Source organism: Pelobates fuscus, chromosome 10 (assembly GCF_036172605.1).
Source record: "Pelobates fuscus isolate aPelFus1 chromosome 10, aPelFus1.pri, whole genome shotgun sequence".
NCBI classification, from domain to species: Eukaryota; Metazoa; Chordata; class Amphibia; order Anura; family Pelobatidae; genus Pelobates; species Pelobates fuscus.
This window is the reverse complement of record NC_086326.1, coordinates 68,264,536-68,284,020: the sequence shown is the minus strand read 5'-3', so window position 1 is coordinate 68,284,020 and position 19,485 is coordinate 68,264,536. Positions and strand designations below refer to the sequence as shown.

The 19,485-nt window shown below is 47.1% G+C and overlaps 1 protein-coding gene across 2 annotated transcripts in view; it reads left to right on the top strand.

The window, feature by feature from the left end:
- The window catches only part of HTR7 (5-hydroxytryptamine receptor 7), a 110,262-nt gene that overhangs the window by 55,404 nt on the left and 35,373 nt on the right, over positions 1-19,485 (top strand). For both annotated transcript variants that reach the window (XR_010085446.1, XM_063433599.1), the window contains exon 3: positions 18,470-19,219. Coding sequence is in view for 1 of the 2 variants with exons in the window: in XM_063433599.1 (XP_063289669.1) it covers positions 18,470-19,219 (750 nt within the window). In the remaining variant the exon portion in view is untranslated. The remainder of the gene's footprint in view (positions 1-18,469; positions 19,220-19,485) is intronic.

The window sequence follows — 19,485 nt, the reverse complement described above, 5'->3', positions numbered from 1 at the left end:
TCTAATATGGTGGGGATGGGGGACTGTGAGGTGGGTGGGGGGACTGTGAGGTGGGTGGGGGGACTGTGAGGTGGGTAGGGGAACTGTGAGTGGGTAGAGGGGCTATATGGTGGGTAGGGGGACTGTTAGGTGGGTAGGGGGACTGTGACTGTTAGGTGGGGGGGCAGTATAGTGGGTAGGGGGGCTGTATAGTGGGTAGGGGGGCTGTATAGTGGGTAGGGGGGATGTGAGGTGAGTAGGGGGCTGTATAGTGGGAGGGGGGCTGTATAGTGGGAGGGGGGCTGTATAGTGGGTAGGGGGGTGGTGAGGTGAGAGGGGGGCTGTGAGGTGGGTAGGGAGCAGTATAGTGGGTAAGGGGGCTGCGAGGTGGGTAGGGGGGCTATGAGGTGGGTAGGGGGGCTGTAAAGTGGGTAGGGGGACTGTGAGGTAGGTAGGGGGGCTGTGATGTGGGTAGGGGGGCTGTGATGTGGGTAGGGAGGCAGTATAGTGGGTAGGGGGGCTGTGAGGTGGGAAGGGGGGCAGTATAGTGGGTAGTGGGGCTGTGAGGTGGGAAGGGGGGCTGTGAGGTGGGAATGGGGGCTGTGATGTGGGTAGGGAGGCAGTATAGTGGGTAGGGGGGCTGTGAGGTGGGTGGGGGGGGCAGTATAGTGGGTGGGGGGGGCTGTATAGTGGGTAGGGGGGCTGTATAGTGGGTAGGGGGGCTGTATAGTGGGTAGGGGGGATGTGAGGTGAGTAGGGGGCTGTATAGTGGGAGGGGGGCTGTATAGTGGGAGGGGGGCTGTATAGTGGGTAGGGGGGTGGTGAGGTGAGAGGGGGGCTGTGAGGTGGGTAGGGAGCAGTATAGTGGGTAAGGGGGCTGCGAGGTGGGTAGGGGGGCTATGAGGTGGGTAGGGGGGCTGTAAAGTGGGTAGGGGGACTGTGAGGTAGGTAGGGGGGCTGTGATGTGGGTAGGGGGGCTGTGATGTGGGTAGGGAGGCAGTATAGTGGGTAGGGGGGCTGTGAGGTGGGAAGGGGGGCAGTATAGTGGGTAGTGGGGCTGTGAGGTGGGAAGGGGGGCTGTGAGGTGGGAATGGGGGCTGTGATGTGGGTAGGGAGGCAGTATAGTGGGTAGGGGGGCTGTGAGGTGGGAAGGGGGGCTGTGAGGTGGGTAGGGGGGCTATGAGGTGGGTAGGGGGGCTGTATAGTGGGTAGGGGGGATGTGAGGTGAGTAGGGGGCTGTATAGTTAGAGGGGGCCTGTATAGTGGGTAGGGGGGTGGTGAGGTGAGAGGGGGGCTGTGAGGTGGGTAGGGGGGCTATGAGGTGGGTAGGGGGGCTGTATAGTGGGTAGGGGGGATGTGAGGTGAGTAGGGAGCTGTATAGTGGGAGGGGGCCTGTATAGTGGGTAGGGGGGTGGTGAGGTGAGAGGGGGGCTGTGAGGTGGGTAGGGGGGCTGTGAGATGGGTAGGGGGGCTATGAGGTGGGTAGGGGGGCTATGAGGTGGGTAGGGGGGCTATGAGGTGGGTAGGGGGGCTGTGAGGTAGGTAGGGAGGCAGTATAGTGGGTAGGGAGGCAGTATAGTGGGTAGGGGGGCTGTGAGGTGGGAAGGGGGGCAGTATAGTGGGTAGGGGGCTGTGAGGTGGGAAGGGGGGCTGTGATGTGGGTAGGGGGGCTGTGAGGTAGGAAGGGGGGCAGTATAGTGGGTAGGGGGGCTGTGATGTGGGTAGGGGGGCTGTGATGTGGGTAGGGGCAGTATAGGGGGTAGTATAGTGGATAGGGGGGCTGTATAGTGGGTAGGGGGCAGTGAGGTAGGTAGGGGGGCAGTGAGGTAGGTAAGGGGGCTGTGATGTGGGTAGGGGGGCAGTATAGTGGTAGGGGGGCTGTGAGGTGGGAAGGGGGGCTGTATTGTGGGTAGGGGGGCTGTATAGTGGGTAGGGGGCTTTATAGTGGGTAGGGGGGCAGTACAGTGGGTAGGGGGGCTGTGAGGTGGGAAGGGGGGAAGGGGGGCTGTATTGTGGGTAGGGGGGCTTTATAGTGGGTAGGGGGGCAGTACAGTGGGTAGGGGGGCTGTGAGGTGGGATGGGGGGCAGTATAGTGGGTAGGGGGGCTGTGGTATTGGTAGGGGGCTGTATAGTGGGTAGGGAGCTGTGAGGTGGGTAGGGAGCTGTGAGGTGGGTAGGGGGCCTGTGGTATGGGTAGGGGGGCTGTATAGTGGGTAGGGAGCTGTGAGGTGGGTAGGGGGGCTGTGGTATGGGTAGGGGGGCTGTATAGTGGGTAGGGGGCTGTATAGTGGGTAGGGGGCTGTATAGTGGGTGGGGGCTGTATAGTATGTGGGGGGGCTGTATAGTATGTGGGGGGGGCTGTGATGTGGGTAGGGGGGCTGTATGGTGGGTATGGGGCTGTAAAACGGTAAATACCTTCAGTTTCCTGTTGGTCCGGTGGGCAGTTTTTCAGCACCATGCGTGGGGGCGGAGCCTGTTAGTGGGAGGCGGAGCTTCCGTTTGGGGGCGGGGCATGCGGCCGAAATGATTGGAGACTGTGCAGGGAGACTGACAGGTCTCCCTGCAGCTGCTGCCAGCCACACCAGCCCCCAGCTCCTCCCTCCCCTCGGACTGACAGGCTGGCACAGTCCGAGGGGAGGATTTATCATAATAATCATTAGGGCTGTCAGCCCGGCCCCAGCTTAATGCGGCCCACCGGGAAATTTCCCGGTATCCCGGTGGGCCAGTCCGGCCCTGGGGATCTAGCATGTATCTGGAGAGTAATGTGTGTATTGGTGCAGTGTGAGGGGTGCTGTAGTCAGGGCCGACCTTAGTGGTGTGCGAGCTGTGCGGCCGCACAGGGCGCCGTGGAGCCTGCGGCCAACACAGCTCACACATGGCCAGCTACCCGGGTGGAGAATTTCATTATTCTCCACCCGGGATTAGAAAAAAAAACTCCCAGCATTGTGGCGGGGGCGGGGCTTACTTTGCAGCAGGGGGAGCTAATTGACGACAGGGCGGAGCTAAAATGACGGCTGCATGGGAAGCAGGAAGGACTCCCTGCTTCACCAACAACCAGACCCCAGGAGCTGCCTGCACTGCCTTCACTCCTCCCAGACCATAAAGGACAGAGGTAACCATGTATGACTGCTTGTTTGTGAGTGAGTGTGTGTATGTGCAACTGTCTGCCTCTGTGTGTGTGAGTACCTGTGTGTGTGGCTGTCTGCCTCTGTGTGTGTGTGTGTGTGTGTGGCTGTCTGCCTGTGTGTTTGTGTTTAACTGCCTGCCTGTGTGTGTTTGACTGCCTGCCTGTGTGTGTGTGTGTGTGTGTGTGTTTAACTGTCTTCCTGTGTGTGTGTGTAACTGTCTTCCTGTGTGTGTGCGCTTGACTGTCTGCCTGTGTGTGTGTGTGGCTGTCTGCCTCTGTGTGTGTGAGTACTTGTGTGTGCGTGTGTGTGTTTAACTGTCTGCCTGTGTGTGTGTGTTTGACTATCTGCCTGTGTGTGTGTGAGTACCTGCGTGTGTGGGTGTGTTTAACTGCCTGCCTGTGTGTGTGTTTAACTGTCTTCCTGTGTGTGTTTGACTGTCTGCCTGTGTGTGTGTGTTTAACTGTCTGCCTGTGTGTGTTTGACTGTCTGCCTGTGTGTGTGTGTAACTGTCTGCCTGTGTGTGTGACTGTCTGCCTGTGTGTGTGTAACTGTCAGCCTGTGTCTGCGTGTGTGTGACTGTCTGCCCGTGTGACTGTCTCCCTGTGTGTGTGGCTGTCTGCCTGTGTGTGTGACTGCCTGCCTGTGTGTGTGGATGTATGTGTGTGTGTGAGTACGTGTGTGTGTGTATGTGGCTGTCTGCCTCTGTGTGTGTGTGGCTGTCTGCCTGTGTGTTTGTGTTTAACTGCCTGCCTGTGTGTGTGTGTGTGTGTGTGTGTTTGACTGCCTGCCTGTGTGTGTGTGTGTGTAACTGTCTTCCTGTGTGTGTGCTTGACTGTCTGCCTGTGTGTGTTATGTGGCTGTCTGCCTCTGTGTGTGTGAGTACTTGCGTGTGTGTGTGTGTTTAACTGTCTGCCTGTGTGTGTGTGTTTGACTGTCTGCCTGTGTGTGTGTGTGTGTGGCTGTCTGCCTCTGTGTGTGTGAGTACCTGTGTGTGTGGGTGTGTTTAACTGCCTGCCTGTGTGTGTGTGTGTGTGTTTAACTGTCTGCCTGTGTGTGTTTGACTGTCTGCCTGTGTGTGTGTGTTTAACTGTCTGCCTGTGTGTGCTTGACTGTCTGCCTGTGTGTGTGTGTGTAACTGTCTGCCTGTGTGTGTGACTGTCTGCCTGTGTGTGTGTAACTGTCAGCCTGTGTCTGCGTGTGTGTGACTGTCTGCCCGTGTGACTGTCTCCCTGTGTGTGTGGCTGTATGCCTGTGTGTGTGACTGCCTGCCTGTGTGTGTGGATGTATGTGTGTGTGTGAGTACGTGTGTGTGTGTGTGTGTATGTGGCTGTCTGCCTCTGTGTGTGTGAGTATGTGTGTGACTGTCTGCCTGTGTGTGACTGCCTGTGTGTGTGGATGTCTGTGTGTGTGCGTGTGGCTGTCTGCCTCTGTGTGTGTGTGTGGGGGGGGCTGTCTGCCTCTGTGTGTGTGCGTGTTTGACTATCTGCCTGTGTTAGAGCGTGTGTGTGTTAGAGAGACTGTATGTGTGGCTGTATGTATGTGACGGTCTGTCTGTACCTGTGTGTGTGGGGGGGGGGCACTGCGAAGATTTTTCGCACAGGGCACCTAAGGGCCTAAGGCCGGCCCTGGCTGTAGTATATATACAGGGAGTGCAGAATTATTAGGCAAATTAGTATTTTGACCACATTATCCTCTTTATGCATGTTGTCTTACTCCAAGCTGTATAGGCTCGAAAGCCTACTACCAATTAAGCATATTAGGTAATGTGCATCTCTGTAATGAGAAGGGGTGTGGTCTAATGACATTAACACCCTATATCAGGTGTGCATAATTATTAGGCAACTTCCTTTCCTTTGGCAAAATGGGTCAAAAGAAGGACTTGACAGGCTCAGAAAAGTCAAAAATAGTGAGATATCTTGCAGAGGGATGCAGCACTCTTAAAATTGCAAAGCTTCTGAAGCGTGATCATCGAACAATCAAGCGTTTCATTCAAAATAGTCAACAGGGTCGCAAGAAGCGTGTGGAAAAACCAAGGCACAAAATAACTGCCCATGAACTGAGAAAAGTCAAGCGTGCAGCTGCCAAGATGCCACTTGCCACCAGTTTGGCCATATTTCAGAGCTGCAACATCACTGGAGTGCCCAAAAGCACAAGGTGTGCAATACTCAGAGACATGGCCAAGGTAAGAAAGGCTGAAAGACGACCACCACTGAACAAGACACACAAGCTGAAACGTCAAGACTGGGCCAAGAAATATCTCAAGACTGATTTTTCTAAGGTTTTATGGACTGATGAAATGAGAGTGAGTCTTGATGGGCCAGATGGATGGGCCCGTGGCTGGATTGGTAAAGGGCAGAGAGCTCCAGTCCGACTCAGACGCCAGCAAGGTGGAGGTGGAGTACTGGTTTGGGCTGGTATCATCAAAGATGAGCTTGTGGGGCCTTTTCGGGTTGAGGATGGAGTCAAGCTCAACTCCCAGTCCTACTGCCAGTTTCTGGAATACACCTTCTTCAAGCAGTGGTACAGGAAGAAGTCTGCATCCTTCAAGAAAAACATGATTTTCATGCAGGACAATGCTCCATCACACGCGTCCAAGTACTCCACAGCGTGGCTGGCAAGAAAGGGTATAAAATAAGAAAATCTAATGACATGGCCTCCTTGTTCACCTGATCTGAACCCCATTGAGAACCTGTGGTCCATCATCAAATGTGAGATTTACAAGGAGGGAAAACAGTACACCTCTCTGAACAGTGTCTGGGAGGCTGTGGTTGCTGCTGCACGCAATGTTGATGGTGAACAGATCAAAACACTGACAGAATCCATGGATGGCAGGCTTTTGAGTGTCCTTGCAAAGAAAGGTGGCTATATTGGTCACTGATTTGTTTTTGTTATGTTTTTGAATGTCAGAAATGTACATTTGTGAATGTTGAAATGTTATATTGGTTTCACTGGTAAAAATAAATTATTGAAATGGGTATATATTTGTTTTTTGTTAAGTTGCCTAATAATTATGCACAGTAATAGTCACCTGCACACACAGATATCCCCCTAAAATAGCTATAACTAAAAACAAACTAAACTACTTCCAAAAATATTCAGCTTTGATATTAATGAGTTTTTTGGGTTCATTGAGAACATGGTTGTTGTTCAATAATAAAATTAATCCTCAAAAATACAACTTGCCTAATAATTCTGCACTCCCTGTGTGAAGGGTGTTTTTATCTGCTGTCACTTTCTTTGTTTCTAATTATTTTTGTATGTTAATTACCTTAGGGTTATTTTATATATTATATATGTGTGTCTGAGGGTGCTGTGTGTGTGAGGGTGCTGTGTGGGTCTGAGCGTGCTGTGTGTGTCTGAAGGTGCTGTGTGTGTGTGAGGGTGCTGTGTGTGTGAGGAAGATGTGTGTGTGAGGGAGATGTGTGTGTGAGGGTGCTGTGTGGGTGTGGGTGATGTGTGTGTGAGGGTGCTGTGTGTTTTAGGGTACTGTGTGTGTGTGAGGGTGCTGTGTGTGTGTGTGAGGGTGCTGTGTGTGTGAGGGTGCTGTGTGTGCCTGAGGGTGCTGTGTGTGCCTGAGGGTGCTGTGTGTGTCTGAAGGTGCTGTGTGTGTGTCTGAGGGTGCTGTGTGTGTGTGAGGGTTCTATTAGTGTGAGTGTGTGTGTGTGTGTGTGTGTGTGTGGGTAATGTGTGTGTGAATATGTTTGGGATTGTGTGTTTGTGGGGGGATAGATTTAAATATATTTAAATCTACAAAAATTGATATCCCCCCTCCCTTCTTACCTCTAGCCTGGGAGGGGGGACCGTGCTACCATCCATGGTGGTCCTAGTGGTGAATGAGCTCTAGCCTACAAGGCTAGAGTTCACTCGAGCGAGATCGAGCGAGATCTCAGCTTTGCCGTGGTAACCGCGGCAACACTCCGACCTTGCGAGAGGAATCTGGCGGAACTGCAGGTAAGAGCTCCACTGGGTCCTCCTCTCCCTCCCTCCCCAGCCAGTGGTCGCTTGTAACTGCCTGTGGGACAGTGAGGGAGATCTTTGATCTCCCCACCAGCCCAAGAAGGCACACAGCAGGGACGGCACTATCTCCCCTGCCGGCTTAGGCCCATGGCCATCACGGCCCACTGGGCATTTGCCCTGTATGAACGATGGCCAGTCCGGGCCTGCTTCCAATGTATTAAACTTCCAATTGCCTTTAACCCCTTAAGGACCAAACTTCTAGAATAAAAGGGAATCATGACATGTCACACATGTCATGTGTCCTTAAGGGGTTAATACATTAATATACTCTTATTGGCTTATTTAGTAGTGGGTCATAATAATTAGTCATAAACTTGAGTGTAATTTATTCTTACTTTTCATTTTTTTTTTATCTTTGCTTTTACTCAACAATCCACCTCTACTATATTACATCTAGTCTTATTTAATGCACAGTATGATAGTAAAATAAATTCACAGTTTATATGGTTTTCTTGATGATTTACATATATTATATAAACATGTATTATTTAATTAATTAACAAGTCATTGTTAGTGCAGGGACAAACAAAGTTAATTAAATGCCTTTTAAATAGATACCATTGCATATTCGATATAACACAATGTAACTGTACTTTAGCTGCATGGTGTATTAGAAATGATTGTGAAACGTCTATTAAGTAGAATTGTGTATGGCAGAAAAAACAGTGTTCAGTTGAACCATTTTTTTCTGATAATTACATTTATTTTGGGACCACTGACACTCGTTCATGTGGCGGTTTGAGTATTCTGAGCATCGTCCGGAAAAAAGGTTTGGGAAAATGATTTGTATGAGCCAAAAAGGGCATGAAAATAGGGAAATTAGTGTACTGCTAAATTTTTACACAATATAAATATTCTGTCTATATTTTGCAATAAACGGATAGGTACATTTTCCCACCATTTGGTTAACAGTTCAAGTGAGAAAAAACAACCAACAGAGGGACGGAGAGGAGCAGTAAAAAAAATAAAAACACAATTATGTATATATTATTACTATATATATGTATAAAGAAATGATTCGCTACACACAGAAAATAAATAAATTAAGTAAAACTGAAAAGATAAGAATAGAATAGGCATTTAAACTGCAGGCATTGTTCATTTAAGAATATTTATGATTTAAATAACAATGTAGCAGGATTCTGCAACCATAGAAAAGGGTGAATTAAATGCGCAATCTATTTTATATGTATGAAGTGGTTAACTGTAACTGACCAATGTGCCTAATGAGAAATCTAGCTGTTCATCACCCAGTTTACCAGTTTATCAGAACTATGCAGTGATCGCGATTTTTTTTAGTAGCAGACACTAATCCTGTAACAATTACATTTATTATAGATTTAGGGGAGTTAGGGTTTATTATAGAGTTAGGGGAGTGTCATGTCCTGAAAAATGGTGCAAAGTTCTAAAAAATAGTCAGTAACCATGGAAACCAGTGGAACCAGCAGGCACACATCTATTGGTGATTTCATGTTTATAACTTTGCACCTTATTCTAGAACATGACACTGAAACCTCTCTCCCATTATGTCTGATAATGTAACATTTATGCACAGACAATACAAAGATGCAACGAACAGAGGTCTCCAATGTAAGAAAAAAACATGTGTTTTTATATCAAAAGTAAAACTTCTTAAAACTGCAGTAGATGTAGTCCAAGTAGTCTAAGGATAGCATAAAAGTCTTTATGTGTTTTCCCTCACATGGTATATAAATTATCTTCTGCCATTTGGTCCATGAATAATAAAGATCCCACTAGAGAATATGTTATGCTTTCAAAATAGGAACAAGAAGCAATAAAAAAAAAAAAAAAAAGAAAACAGAAAAACAAAAACAAACAATAAAAAAGCGGAAAATGAAATCTTCAACACTGTAAGACAATAACAAACACAACACAATTGGAAATTAGCTAAAGATAATTATTGCATGTTAAAGGACCACTTCTTTAGGCATTTTGTGTAAAGACTACATTGAAGCACCCTGCCTCAGTGTTATAATTAAGCAACGCTACCTATTAATTTAGATGGAGAAAAACTCAAGGATAATTGAGACTGTAATTCACTGTTTGTACAATTCTGTTCACAGTTATTTGATTGTTTACATTTGATGATTTATTGTATTTCAGGTTCATGACAGCTACCTTAGAATACAGTAATTTAACTGATAAGTAGTGATGTCGCAGACATAAAATTTTCGGTTCGTGAACGGCGAACGCAAACTTCCACAAATGTTCGCGAACGGGCGAACCGGGCGAACCGCCTTAGACTTCAATGGGCAGGCGAATTTTAAAACCCACAGGGACTCTTTCTTGCCACAATAGTGATGGAAAAGTTGTTTCAAGGGGACTAACACCTGGACTGTGGCATGCCGGAGGGGGATCCATGGCAAAACTCCCATGGAAAATTACATAGTTGATGCAGAGTCTGGTTTTAATCTATAAGGCATAAATCACCTAACATTCCTAAATTGTTTGGAATAACATGCTTTAAAACATCAGGTATGGGGGGGTGGAGCCTGACCTCCGAGCGAGCTGGACGCAGCAAGCCGGAGCTCCTGACTAACTGGCTTAAATGAACGCTTAAATACGGCAAAAAACTACTGGCACTCAAGCCTGATATTCTCATCAGGACGGGGGATCCCAGACAAGCAGACCGACACCAAACTCGGGTGTATCTTTTGTTGAGTACCTGGGAACCCTGCTGCGGCCTACCTGGAGCGGAGCTGAGTGGATGCGGCCGATCCTCTCGTGCTCTGGTAACGAAGCCTGCAGCACTCCTACCCCCCCCTCTGGACCGGTGGGGTCATCCCGGTCCCTCTCAAGCGACCTAAAGACTCAGTCCACAGCTACCAACTGCACCAAGCCACGCGGCCTTGATTGGGGATCCAAAATGGCGGAGCTTTTCCCCTTAATACCGCATGGCGAGGGCTCCAAGCGAGAGGTAATGCAAGACAAACTGAGCCCGGCCAAGATGGCGGCTCAGGAGCAACCTATTACCAAGCGAACACCCATTAAGCCACCTAAGCACACAATGGAGTTTGTGATCCGGCTAAGCACCTATCTCTGGGCGAAGTTTAAAACCCAGAGACAAAGCTACAAACTAGCGATGAGAGAAGTAAAGGCGTGGATACGCCCAGCCACCCGGCGCCATCTGCAGGATAACCCACCTTGTAACCCACGAGCAGCCTTCGGAGGGAAGAAACACCGAAGCTCAGCATGGCGGGGAACAGAACCGGGGCCCTTACACAGCAGCGCCCACGACCCCAAGCCTCAGAGTAGGACCCGACGATCCACCCGTCCATCCTTCCACCCAGCAGCACAAACAGCTCCGAACCAGCACAGAGGAAACCCTCACGACACTGACCAGTCTCACAGACTACACTCCTGGGACGCACGGGACCAGCACTCAGCAGCACCACCGGCAGACTCGATGGCACTGGCCTCACGCAGGGGCATCGGCTGAATAGGTTCACTTGGCCTATCCAAACAGCCCCAAGCATAGCATACAAGGACACAATGCCCATACCTCATCCATTCTGAACTATGAAGCTGCTGTAATATGCTGAGACTTGGGTGAATTCTAGCTGACGTTATACCATCAGACCCAGTGGTTTCAGTATAACTCGCAATTTTACCAAGTTCCAAATTCCTGCGGACTCCCTCTTTCTTACCTACAGAGAACTGAGTACCTGAGGTTTTTCATACTACTAACCATATATAGATCGCATTTAAACTATGTTTATATCTAGTCTGTATATACTTTTGCTCATCACTCCCACCAATAACTAGACAGGAGGTAACCCCTTGACGAGCGACATTAACCCATAATCTGTGAGCCTGTTTGTCTTCTTTTGCAAAATCCAGCCTATAACCTATGGCGCACGCTAATCTTGTATACCCCTGAATGCTACGTAATGTCAGTTAATCGGTTAAATAAGCTGGTTCCTATTCTTGAAACGAGCGAATACTTATGCTAATCCATAACGTGTGAAAATCTGCCAATACGCGTAGCTTGCTCATAAATAAACTGGGGACCTAATCTCCTGCTACTTCATGTTATTCCATGTTGGTATATATTACTTGCTCAGTTGATGACACTATGCCATCGGTTTAATGCCATACGTACGAGCAACCGAGATAATACTCTCAGCCAGTTAGGCAAAGTTAAAACGGCTCTAATTGCTATTGTACCGGATAGAATCATAGCCTGTAGTATGAATAAAGCAATGTGACCCACCTCAATAGACAGGCTCTGCTAGTCAGCACACAAGAAGTTTAAAAACCTAAATGTGTTACTAACCTGTGTTTTTCTATGCTTAAAAAAAAAAAAAAAAAAAAATTGTGCGGTTAAGTTATGCCATGACTATGTATGCCTATGAAACGCCTGTAAACGCTGTTGTGGCGCTGCAGGTATCTCTGTTGTAAACTCTAATGCACAAGAAAAATAAAGAATTTAAAAAAAAACAAAAAAAAAAACATCAGGTATGATGTTGTATCGATCAGGTAGTGTAAGGATTACGCCCGCTTCACAGTGACAGACCAAACTCCCCGTTTAATGCACTGCAAACAACCGCAAACAGTCCATTTGCACAACCGCAAACTCCGCATTTACACAAGGTTGGATACCAAGCTAGCCATGTCCTGTTCCTTGTCCTCACTGATGTCATTGAAGGTCTTTCTTCCTCCACCCAGGAAGCGGGAGATGGAAAAAGATGCTTGGTCGGTCCTCCTACTTCAAATTTGGGGCACTGCGCTTGCAATCGAATGTGCCACCAGATAGGAGTGGTGTGTTAAGTAGTACTATTCCTATCAGTTTAATCCCTGTTACGTCCCCTATCAGAGGACGTGTATATAAGGCATCGATTTTAGGAAGCGGGAGATGGAAAAAGATGCTTGGTCGGTCCTCCTACTTCCAATTTGGGGCACTGCGCGTGCAATCTAATGTGCCACCAGATAGTAGTGGTGTGTTAAGTAGTATTATTCCTATCAGTTTAATCCCTGTTACGTCCCCTATCAGGGGAAGTGTATATAAGGCATCAATTTTAGGAAGCGGGAGATGGAAAAAGATGCTTGGTCAGTCCTCCTACTTCAAATTTGGGGCACTGCGCGTGCAATCTAATGTGCCACCAGATAGGAGTGGTTTGTTAAGTAGTACTATTCCTATCGGTTTAATCCCTGTTACGTCCCCTATCAGGGGACGTGTATATAAGGCATCGATTTTAGGAAGTGGGAGATGGAAAAAGATGCTTGGTCGGTCCTCCTACTTCAAATTTGGGGCACTGCGCGTGCAATCTAATGTGCCACCAGATAGGAGTGGTGTATTAAGTAGTACTATTCCTATCAGTTTAATCCCTTTTACGTCCCCTATCAGGGGACGTGTATATAAGGCATCGATTTTAGGAAGCGGGAGATGGAAAAAGATGCTTGGTCGGTCCTCCTACTTCAAATTTGGGGCACTGCGCTTGCAATCTAATGTGCCACCAGATAGGAGTAGTGTGTTAAGTAGTACTATTCTTATCAGTTTAATCCCTGTTACGTCCCCTATCAGGGGACGTGTATATAAGGCATCGATTTTAGGAAGCCGGAGATGGAAAAAGATGCTTGGTCGGTCCTCCTACTTCAAATTTGGGGCACTGCGTGTGCAATCTAATGTGCCACCAGATAAGAGTGGTGTGTTAAGTAGTCCCCCTCATCAGGCCTTTTTTAGTCGAATATATCGCCCACTGTCAGTCCCTTCGGGATCCATCCCTCATTCATCTTAATGAAGCTGAGGTAATCTAGACTTTTTTTACCTAGGCAACTTCTCTTCTCAGTGACAATACCTCCTGCTGCACTGAAGGTCCTTTCTGACAGGACACTTGAAGCGGGGCAGGCCAGAAGTTCTATCACAAATTGGGATAGCTCAGGCCACAGGTCAAGCCTGCACACCCAGTAGTGAAGGGGTTCATCGCTCCTCAGAGTGTCGAGATCTGCAGTTAAGGCGAGGTAGTCTGCTACCTGTCGGTCAAGTCGTTCTCTGAGGGTGGACCCCGAAGGGCTGTGGCGATGCGTAGGACTTAAAAAGCTCCGCATGTCCTCCATCAACAACATGTCTGTAAAGCGTCCTGTCCTTGCCGGCGTGGTCGTGGGAGGAGGAGGATTACTTTCATCTCTTCCCCTGTTAGATTCCCGTTGTGCTGTGACATCACCCTTATACGCTGTGTAAAGCATACTTTTTAATTGATTTTGGAACTGCTGCATCCTTTCTGACTTGCCGTAATTCGGTAACATTTCAGGCACTTTCTGCTTATACCGGGCGTCTAGTAGTGTGGACACCCAGTACAGGTCGTTCTCCTTCAGCTTTTTTATACGAGGGTCCCTCAACAGGCACGACAGCATGAAAGACCCCATTTGCACAAGGTTGGATGCCGAGCTACTCATGTCCTGTTCCTCGTCCTCAGTGATCTCTCTGAAGGTATGTTCTTCCCCCCAGCCACGTACAACACCATGGGTACCAGATAGGTGACAACGAGCACCCTGGGATGTCTGTTGTGGTTGGTCTTCCTCCTCCTCCTCAAAGCCACATTCCTCCTCTGACTCCTCTTCCTCACAATCCTCTTCCAGCATTGCCGCAGGTCCAGCAAGCAATGCTGATAAGGCTGTTTCTGGTGGTGATGGTGACCACAACTCTTCCTCTTCACGCTCATCTACGGCCTGATCCAGCACTCTTCGCAGGGCATGCTCCAGGAAGAAAACAAATGGTATGATGTCGCTGATAGTGCCTTCGGTGCGACTGACTAGGTTTGTCACCTCCTCAAAAGGACGCATGAGCCTACAGGCATTGCGCATGAGCGTCCAGTAACGTGGCAAAAAAATTCCCAGCTCCGCAGAGGCTGTCCTAGCACCCCGGTCATACAAATACTCGTTAACGGCTTTTTCTTGTTGGAGCAGGCGGTCGAACATTAGGAGTGTTGAATTCCAATGTGTCGGGCTGTCGCAAATCAAGCGCCTCACTGGCATGTTGTTTCACCCCTGGATATCAGAAAAGTGCGCCATGGCCTTGTAGGAATGCCTGAAATGGCCACACACCTTCGTGGCCTGCTTAAGGACGTCCTGTAAGCCTGGGTACTTATGCACAAAGCGTTGTACGATCAGATTACACACATGTGCCATGCACGGCACATGTGTCAACTTGCCCAAATGCAATGCCGCCAACACATTTCTTCCGTTGTCACAAACCACTTTGCCGATCTCCAGTTGGTGCGGAGTCAGCCACTGATCCACCTGTACGTTCAGGGTGGACAGGTGTGCTGGTCCGGTGTGACTCTCTGCTTTCAGGCAAGTCAACCTCAAGACGGCGTGACACTGCCATATCCGGGATGTGGAATAGTACCTGGGAAGCTGGGGGGGTGCCGTTGATGTGGAGCAAGACGCAGCAGCAGAAGAGGACTCAGCCGAGGAGGTTATGGAAGAGGATGGAGTAGGAGGAGTAGAGGAGGTGGCAGCAGTCCTGCCTGCAAGTCGTGGCGGTGTCACCAACTCCTCTGCAGAGCCACGCATTCCATGCTTGGCAGCCGTCAGCAGGTTTACCCAATGCGCAGTGTAGGTGATATACCTGCCCTGACCATGCTTTGCAGACCAGGTATCAGTGGTCAGATGGACCCTTGCCCCAACACTGTGTGCCAGACATGCCATTACTTCCTTTTGCACAATCGAGTACAGGTTGGGGATTGCCTTTTGTGCAAAGAAATTTCGGCCGGGTACCTTCCACTGCGGTGTCCCAATAGCTACAAATTTTTTGAACGCCTCAGACTCCACCAGCTTGTATGGTAAAAGCTGGCGGGCTAAGAGTTCAGTCAAGCCAGCTGTCAGACGCCGGGCAAGGGGGTGACTTTGTGACATTGGCTTCTTACGCTAAAACATGTCCTTGACAGACACCTGACTGTGGGCAGATGAGCAGGATCTGCTCTAGGCGAGAGACGGAGGGGCGGATGGTTGAGAGGGGGCAAGGAGGACAGCAGTGGTTAACGTGGCTGAAGATGCTGGACCAGGAGGAGGATGGCGGCTTTGAGTTTGTGTGCTGCTTGTACTCATGTGTTGATCCCATAGGCGTTTGTGATGTGCGATCATGTGCCTTCGCAAAGCAGTTGTACCTAGGTGGGTGTTGGACTTCCCATGACTCAGTTTCTTTTGGCACAGGTTGCAAATGGCATCGCTGTTGTCAGAGACACAGAAAAAAAATGCCACACTGCTGAGCTCTGCAATGACGGCATTCTGGTGGTGGCAACAGCATGCGTTGATTGGCATGCTGTCTGGCTGACCCCGGGTGCCGATGCATGCTGTCTGACTGTGCCACTAGCTCCTTGCGATGACCTCCCACTGCTTCCAACTTGTCTTCTCCTCCTCTTCTCTTTCTCCCCATCTGAACTTTCCCCCTGTTCTTCTTCTCTTCTAGCGGGCACCCACATGACATCCACGGACGCATCATCATCATCAACCGCTTCACTTGTATCTGACAACTAGGCAAAGGAAGCAGCAGTGGGTACAACATAATCATCATCACACCGTACGTGTGTAATGCTGCCTGACTGAGACATATCCCTTTTATCTACATCCTCTGGCAATAATGGTTGCGCATCACTAATTTCTTCCAACTGATGTGTAAATAACTCCTCTGACATACTAAGTGAAGCGGCTGTGGTACTAGTGTTGGTGTTGGCGGCAGGCGGGCGAGTGGTAACTTGAGAGGTGCCCGAAGCTAAGCTGGAGGAGGATGGTGCGTCGAGGTTTCCGAGCGGAAGCTGTAGAATATTGGGTGTCCTGTGTTAGCCAGTCAACTATGTCCTCAGAACTTTTCAAGTTCAGGCTACGTGACCTCTGAACACTGGGCATTATTCTAGGGCCAAAGGGAATCACAGCACCACAACCACAACGGCCCCTGCGTGGTGGCCTCCCTTTGCCTGTCATTTTTTTTTTTGATTAGTGGTACTATGCGTGCAAGCTACTGTGACAACAGATATGAGTGGCACTGGTGTGACACTGTGCCCTGGCAGGCCCTGAAACGCACACTCGTGAAGGAAACTGACTGCTATTATATTACAGTCCAAAAAGTTTAGTTTTTTTTGTTAAATGCAAGCTATTGTGACATCAGTGAGTGAGTGGTGGGACTGGGCAGGCCCTGAAACTCATACTAGTGAAGGAAACTGACTGCTATTATATTACAGTCAAAAAAGTTTAGTTTTTTTTAAATGCAAGTTATTGGGACACCAGTGAGTGAGTGGTGGCACTGGGCAAGTGGGCACAGTATACGCTGTGAGCCTGACACACAAGCTGGCAGACAACTAACTGCTATTCAATCTATTACAGTCAAAATTGTATTTGTTTTTTAAAATGTACACTACTGTTACACCAGATATGAGTTGCACTGGTGTGACACTGTGCCCTGGCAGGCCCTGAAACACACACTCGTGAAGGAAACTGACTGCTATTATATTACAGTCGAAAAAGTTTTGTTGTTTTTAAATGCAAGCTATTTTGACACCAGATATGAGTGAGTGGTGGCACTGGGCAGGCCCTGAAACGCACACTAGTGAAGGAAACTGACTGCTATTATATTACTGTCAAAAAAGTTTTTTTTTGTTAAATGCAAGCTATTGGGACACCAGTGAGTGAGTGTTGGCACTGGGCAAGTGGGCACAGTATACGCTGTGAGCCTGACACATACGCTGGCAGACAACTAACTGCTATTCAATCTATTACAGTCAACATTTTTTTTTTAATATACACTACTGTTACACCAGATATGAGTTGCACTGGTGTGACACTGTGCCCTGGCAGGCCCTGAAACGCACACTAGTGAAGGAAACTGACTGCTATTATATTACAGTCCAAAAAGTTTTTTTTTTGTTAAATGCAAGCTATTGGGACACCAGTGAGTGAGTGGTGGCACTGGGCAAGTGGGCACAGTATACGCTGTGAGCCTGACACACACGCTGGCAGACAACTAACTGCTATTCAATCTATTACAGTCAACATTTTTTTTTTTTTAATATACACTACTGTTACACCAGATATGAGTTGCACTGGTGTGACACTGTGCCCTGGCAGGCCCTGAAACGCACACTCGTGAAGGAAACTGACTGCTATTATATTACAGTCCAAAAAGTTTTATTTTTTTTTAAATGCAAGCTATTGGGACACCAGATATGAGTGAGTGGTGGCACTGGGCAGGCCCTGAGATGCATGCTAGTGAAGGAAACTGACTGCTATTATATTACAGTCAAAAAAGTTTTGTTGTTTTTAAATGCAAGCTGAAAAATATCAATAACACAAATATCTGACCATAAATAGGAGTGTCATAATTGGATACTGCTTTCAACAACAAAGCACATGTTAATATAACCCTTTTATGTCCAAGATATCACTTTCAGCCTGAAAAAGATTCCAATTATTCTCACGCAATTATGACTTGCCAAGCACCACTGCGGAAAACCTCTGTAAAGACAGAGTAGACAGAGTACAATACATTCTAAACAACTACAATTATATTAGCAAATTATTTTCATTCATGAAATGTTCCTCATGAGTGCCAGACTTAACAAAATCAGGCATTAATAGGCTTATCTGGAAAATCATAATCTTTGTCATTTTCTAGAGTTGGATGTACAACAATGGCCATTAAACTGTTATTGGACTACAACATCCTTAATAATTTTACACTGAGCCCACTGAGCTAGCACGATCCAGTTCGGCACACACTGGCCATGTAAACTCACTAACCAGACTAAAACATACTGATAAAATCTGAGCAGCATGTCAAATTAAACCACAACTAATTTGCTCAGAAACACACACAACGTCGTAGAGTTCTGAATTAAAAAAGTATAAAAGGCATCTCGAAAGAAATAAAAATAAATTGTATAGGTCAATTTCTTCAGACCTGAGGAAGAGAGGAAAACTCTTGAAAGCTATTTTTTTTTTTATATATTTTTATTTAAAATAAATGTGTATGCTGTCATCTGAGTAGCTGAGTGGGAGTTATTTATGATACCGGTGTAGATTTTAATGCAAATTTACTATTTCGAAGCAACCTTACATTTCACTAAGTTAAAGAGTTAGAGTTGAGATCCTTCTAATATTAATGTGTTTTTATCTCAGAAATTCAACTAATCATGAACACTTACCTTTGAGTTGAGCTTCAGTAGTTTTTTATTAACCTTGAAAAGCCATCACAATAATTTAAAACTTTTGAAATTAGTTATCAGTTGTTATTGAATACATGTCTTCTGTATGGAATATGTTTAGCTTTCTACTGAAGCTATTTTTTGAAGGCATGTTATGATCATTTTTCATGTCTCTTTCTGTATTAGATATCTTGGAATTACCAGACCATTGACGTATCCTGTGAGGCAGAACGGAAGATGCATGGCCAAAATGATCCTTTGTGTCTGGCTTCTTTCTGCCTCCATCACTTTACCTCCACTATTTGGATGGGCCCAGAATGTAAACGATGATAAAGTTTGTCTCATAAGCCAAGATTTTGGTTACACCATTTACTCTACAGCTGTGGCCTTTTACATCCCAATGTCAGTGATGTTGTTCATGTACTACCGAATTTTCAAAGCGGCAAAGCAAAGTGCTGCAAAACACAAATTTGGTGGCTTTCCACGCCATGAAGAAAGCGAAGGGATGATCACGGCAAACGGGGTTGTGAAAATGTACAGAGAATCAGAAGAATGTTCAAATTTCTCCAAGTTACTCAGAAATGACAGGAAAAATATCTCCATCTTTAAGAGGGAACAAAAAGCTGCTACAACACTTGGAATTATTGTAGGAGCATTCACTGTTTGCTGGTTACCCTTTTTTATACTTTCAACAGCGAGACCCTTTATTTGCGGAACTGAATGCAGTTGCATTCCACTGTGGATGGAGAGGACATTTTTATGGTTGGGATATGCAAACTCTCTAATAAACCCTTTTATTTACGCATTTTTTAACAGAGATCTGAGGACAACGTATCGAAACCTGTTACAATGCAGGTACAGGAACATCAACAGGAAGTTATCTGCTGCGGGAATGCATGAGGCTCTAAAACTTGCAGAAAGGCCTGATCGGATTCTGTAAGAACAACTCTGATATCTTTTATCTATACTTTGTAGGTAGCATCAGGGATAAAAAAAAAAAATTCTACTGGAATTCTGGAGCTTAGACAGATTACAAAATATTTAGGACAGGCTGTGGTATCTAAAAGATAATTCAACCCTGTTATTCTTCACTAAAGTGAGAATTCAAAGTTAAAACAAAGATAATTTAAAATAATCAGGGATATTCACAAGTGTGAATTCAAAGTGAATTTAAAAATTAGCCGAATTGGAAAGTTTCTTTA